The 5000-nt window shown below is 40.7% G+C and overlaps 1 protein-coding gene and 1 long non-coding RNA gene across 2 annotated transcripts in view; one reads left to right on the top strand and one right to left on the bottom strand.

Annotated features, from left to right (window-relative positions):
* LOC135226574 (serine/threonine-protein kinase 17A-like) overlaps positions 1-5000 on the bottom strand; it is a 113083-nt gene that overhangs the window by 12178 nt on the left and 95905 nt on the right. The window contains exon 3 of the mRNA XM_064266259.1: positions 2216-2428. Within this exon, the coding sequence (XP_064122329.1) occupies positions 2216-2428 (213 nt within the window). The remainder of the gene's footprint in view (positions 1-2215; positions 2429-5000) is intronic.
* The window catches only part of LOC135226575 (uncharacterized), a 48439-nt gene that overhangs the window by 25183 nt on the left and 18256 nt on the right, over positions 1-5000 (top strand). The gene's annotated exons all lie outside the window — the stretch shown is intronic.

Raw genomic sequence — 5000 nt, 5'->3', positions numbered from 1 at the left:
TAGTAAGTATGGCATAAGTTAGCAAAAGTATATCTTGGATATACTTCGGTTCATTAAGTTATGATCTCCCTTTATGGGGTTAGTGCCTTCAGTGCCTCTCCTGCTTTGCGCTGTAGGCATTACTTAAGGTTCTTTGCAGCGTCCCTCCGGCCCCTAGCTGCAACTCATTGTATTCCTTTTACCGTACCTCCGTTAATATTCTCTTTCTTCCATCTTATTTTCCACCCTCTCCTAACAATTGATTTATAGTGCAACTGCGAGGTTTTCCTCTTGTTGCACTTTTCAAAACTTTTACTGTCAATTTCCGTTTCAGTGCTGAATGACCTCATAGGTCCCAGTTCTTGGCCTCTGGCCTAAATTCCATATTCAGTAAGTTATAATCGTCCACATTCAAGCTGGGAGTCTCTGGCTTCCTCCAGGGTTGAAGTCCACTTTTATTTTCCTGTAACCATCCTTTTCTTATTTTGGCTGCCCTGGATGAGACAATGGCATTAGGTTTTTACCAGTCAGTCATTGAGATTAAGCTGGCCATTTGCCAGCACGGGTTCTTGCTCCTGGGCAGCCCATACTGGTTTTTTTTATTTAGCATCCCTCGCCAGTTTCTCCAAATTTCTTTGGGACGAGGAAAACGAAGATAGCGTCTTTCATATTAGCAGAGGAAGATGGTGTCTCCTGCAAGAACTTTGATGAAATCTTTTAGTCTGTTAAGGCATGTGTTAACTCCCCAATGATAAAGACAAGATGGTGTGCATCGCCTTAATAAGGAAAATTGAGATGACATTTTCAAACCGACAATAACAAGGTGGCTTCTCTGAGACAAAGCAAAAACTGGAGAGTGTCGCCCAGATAAGGAAAAATGAGGTGGTCTTTCTCGAATTGACAAAAACAAGATAACATCTCCCAGATGTGGAAAAGCAAGGTGTTGTCTCCTAGATAAGGAGAAGTAAATTGGCCTTGCTCAAATTGACAAAAGCAAGATTCTCTCTTAGATAAAGAATAACAAAATGATTTCCCCCAGATAAGGAAAAAACAAGATGGCATCTCCAAGATAAGGAAATGTGAGATGGCTTTGCTTAAACTGACAAAAACAAAATTGTTTCTCTCAGATGAAAAAAAAATAACAAGATGGTGTCCCCCAGACAAGGAAAAAAACAAATGGCATCTCCAAGATAAGGAAATGTGAGATGGCCTTGCTCAAGCTGACAAACACAAGATGGTGTCTCGTAGATAAAGAATAACAAGATGGTGTCCCCCTGATAAGGAAAAAAACAAATGGCATCTCCAAGATAAGGAAAAGTGAGATGGCCTTGCTCAAGCTGACAAACACAAGATGGTGTCTCGTAGATAAAGAATAACAAGATGGTATTCCCTAGATATGGAAAAAGCAAGATGCCTCTTCCAGATAAGGAGAAGTGTGAAGGCCTTGCTCAAATTGACAAAACAAGATGGTGTCTGACTCTTGGATAAAGAATAACAATATGGTTTCCCCCAGATAAGTAAATGACAAGATGGCATCTGCCTGATAAAGAAAAGTGAGATGGCCTCGCTCAAACTGGCAAAAACAAGATGGTGGCTCCCAGATAAAGAATAGCAAGATGGTGTTCTGCAGATAAGGAAAAAACAAGATGGTATCTCCCAGATAAGGAAAAGTGAGATGGCCTTGCTCAAATTGACAAAAACAAGATGGTGTCCGACTCTCGGATAAAGAGTAACAATATGGTATCCCCATAGATAAGTAAAAGACAAGGTGGCATCTACCAGATAAGGAAAAGTGAGATGGCCTTGTTCAAACTGACAAAACAAGATGGTGTCTGACTCCATATAAAGAATAACAATATGGTATCCCCATAGATAAGTAAAAGACAAGGTGGCATCTACAAGATAAGGAAAAGTGAGAAGGCCTTGCTCAAACGGCCAAAAACAAGATGGTGTCTCCCAGATAAAGAATAGTAAGATGGTGTCCTGTAGACAAGGGAAAAACAAGGTGGGGTCTCCCAGATAAGGAAAAGTGAGATGGCCTTGCTCATACTGACAAAAACAAGATGGTGTCCCTGAGATAAGAAAAAACAAGATGGTGTCTGGAATAAATAACAAGATGGCATCTGAATGGAAATGCAAGATGGCGTTTGCCAGATAAGGAAAAACAAGATGGCCTCTTCCAGAAGGGGGGAGGGGGAACTACAATATTCTCAAATGAAACGAGAGCAATACTCACAGTTCCAGAACGAGTATGACTTCCGAAGCTGTCTCATAGAGTTGGTGTAGCGTCACGATCCTCGGGGACGATTTTGCCAGGACGAGCACCGCAGCCTCGTGTAGGATTTCGTGTCGAACATCCTGCGCTCGCCTGCGCTTGCGCATCACCTTCGCAGCGTACCATGTTCCCGAACGGAGGCATCGGGCTCGTCTGACGGCGGCAAATTTACCCCTGAAAGTGAGTAGTGTTCGTGAGTAAAGTGCGTCAGCTGAAATCAGTTTGATGATAATACTGAAAGTGAAGTGTTAAAGAATCAGGTTAGACAGTACACAGTTAATGCCAATGAATTTATTATTCGAATTAAATGGAAAATCAAACAATTCGCACATGGTGAATGTTAATGAATGTATTATCAGGATGAACGGCAAAACCTTAAAGCATCGATGGCAAAATAAGATAATATAATCGAAGATAATATTATTTATACGTTTCTTGTCGAATCAGCAGTAAGTAAAGTTTCGTAACTTACGGATTAAGGAAATAAACCTTAAATATTAGTTTTTTTTTCGAAGTATGGAAACCCCTAGTTTTTTGCTTTTACAAATTCTTTCCTAATTTATTTCGGAAATAGATCTGGGATAAAGGGATGTGGGTTTCCTATATATTTGTATCGAGGTCTTGAATTCAGATTGCATTAGCTATCAGTGTAAAATGACGGGTGGCAAATTCACGTTGTGTAGCATAATATAGTGTACAATTCGTCCTTGTTTTGACGAACTGGCTAATCCCAATTCCTTTTTAAGTTGTTGAGTGTTCCGGCCAAAATGTCTCAGTTTTTTATAATAACATAACAGAATTTCAGCTGTTTGCTCCGTCAGATTTTCCAACAAAATTCCTCAAAGGTTGAGCTAATCAGAAGCTTTGGAACCCATCTTGTCAGAATGATGAAAAAATGGCTTACGCCAGTTCGTCAAACTAGGGAAGAATTATGCGCGTCTATGTACGCTAGAAATGATGAATTTCTTTGTCACATACGTCGCGACATTTTATACATACACTCACAGACACAAAACTGCAAATGTTTAATATAAAATTCTCACAACCTCGGAATAACCACCGAAGGGGAATCTATAAGCCACATGCATCTCAGACTTCCTGTCCCATATTTATGTCCATTGATATTCGTGCACGTCATTCATAATTGCATCTCGAGGAAGTCTGGACGAAGCTGGAAGTCTGGACGAAGCTCATGCACATGAATATCCTATAACTAGAGCAGGACTGGTGTTGCATGCATGCATGCATGTCTGTCTGTGCCTGCAACAGGCAGCAGGAAACGTTAGTCGTGGGCTGATCATGAATTAAAGGCTCCGTAACTGAATTAAATTGTCTCTGGACTTGCTCCTTGCATGAGGCGTGACCTTAGTTGGGTCAACATGGTGGCAGCTTCAAGGAAGTAAATAACGTAATGAATACGGTTGTTTTATAACGTTTACAGGGTGTAATGGATACGTTATTTTATATATGATTGTATGTACTGTGCATATAAATTATGTATATATATATATATATATATATATATAATATATATATATATATATATATATATATATATATATATAGGTATTATTACAGTTTCAACCATTATAGGAAATCTATTATATTGATATTTTTCCCGAGTAAAGCACGTGATAACAAAACACTTCTTCTCAATACATTATTGTCGCTAATGCATACTTACAGAGAAAAAAAAAAAAATTAAGTTTTTACCTCGAATTTTTCCTAAGTCGGGAGAGGTGTTTCCTCTACGGTAATGTTTACTTTTAATGAGCCCTCTAACTTACTTTCTTACGCAAACAAAAGCAGTTCCAGTTACTCATTATTGGCTGAGAGGTGTGACATCGTTATGACGTCATGGGTTTCATAACCAATTACGAACGACTTTAGTCGAAAACTAAGTTTCACTGTTTCACTAGCATTTCAGCGGAGTAATAAAGTTAACTGTCTAGTGTCCACTGGTATCCTTGTTTGACTGAATACTCGAATAATGAAGCAAAAAACGGCATTTTGTCTTCCTGTACCTATGGCAGAGGCAGTGGCTGGCCCTTCTGGCATTAATTTTGACAGACATTTGATTTCCTACCGATTGTTTGCAGTGCAATGTGGTCGTCGGGTACCTGGCCACTTCCTACTTTAAGTTGCATGTCAGGGAACCTTGCAACGGCTTCACGTTTTCCTCAAAGCAGCAGCACATCTTTATCAACCAACAGTTTAAGGTAAGCTTCATTAATTTATAGAGTATATTATAATGGTGGTAGTATAACGATGTATACAGCAGTACCATCACTTTGGATTTGGTTTGATGGATGTTAGGTAGTGGCCTTAAGGGGGGTCGCAGCGGCTAGCCCCCCCCCCCCCCCCCCCCCCCCCCGCTAAGCCTAGGTAGGGGTACAGGGCCCTAGGTAAGGTTAGGTGGTTGTATTAGGTTCGGTAGTGCCCCGAAAATCACTGTGGCCTTAAAGGGGGGTCGCAGGGGGGGCGGAGCCCCTCCCGCTAGGCCTAGGTAGGGGTACAGGGCCCTAGGTAAGGTTAGGTGGTTGTATTAGGTTCGGTAGTGCCCCGAAAATCACTTTTCTCCTCCTCCCCCCCACCCAAAAACCCCGCTTCCCACTGGGATCCCCCATAATTGAAGTAGTAGGTTTATGCTTAGATTTTGTGTGTAAGAGTAACTCTTAAGTTTCTTTTTTATTCATTTCCTCATGTTTCTTGCGATGTGCAACACCAATCTGGTCGTTTTTTTGCC

Source organism: Macrobrachium nipponense, chromosome 14 (genome assembly GCF_015104395.2).
Source record: "Macrobrachium nipponense isolate FS-2020 chromosome 14, ASM1510439v2, whole genome shotgun sequence".
NCBI classification, from domain to species: Eukaryota; Metazoa; Arthropoda; class Malacostraca; order Decapoda; family Palaemonidae; genus Macrobrachium; species Macrobrachium nipponense.
Note: the sequence above shows the minus strand (reverse complement) of the source record. Positions and strands in the feature narration are given on the sequence as shown.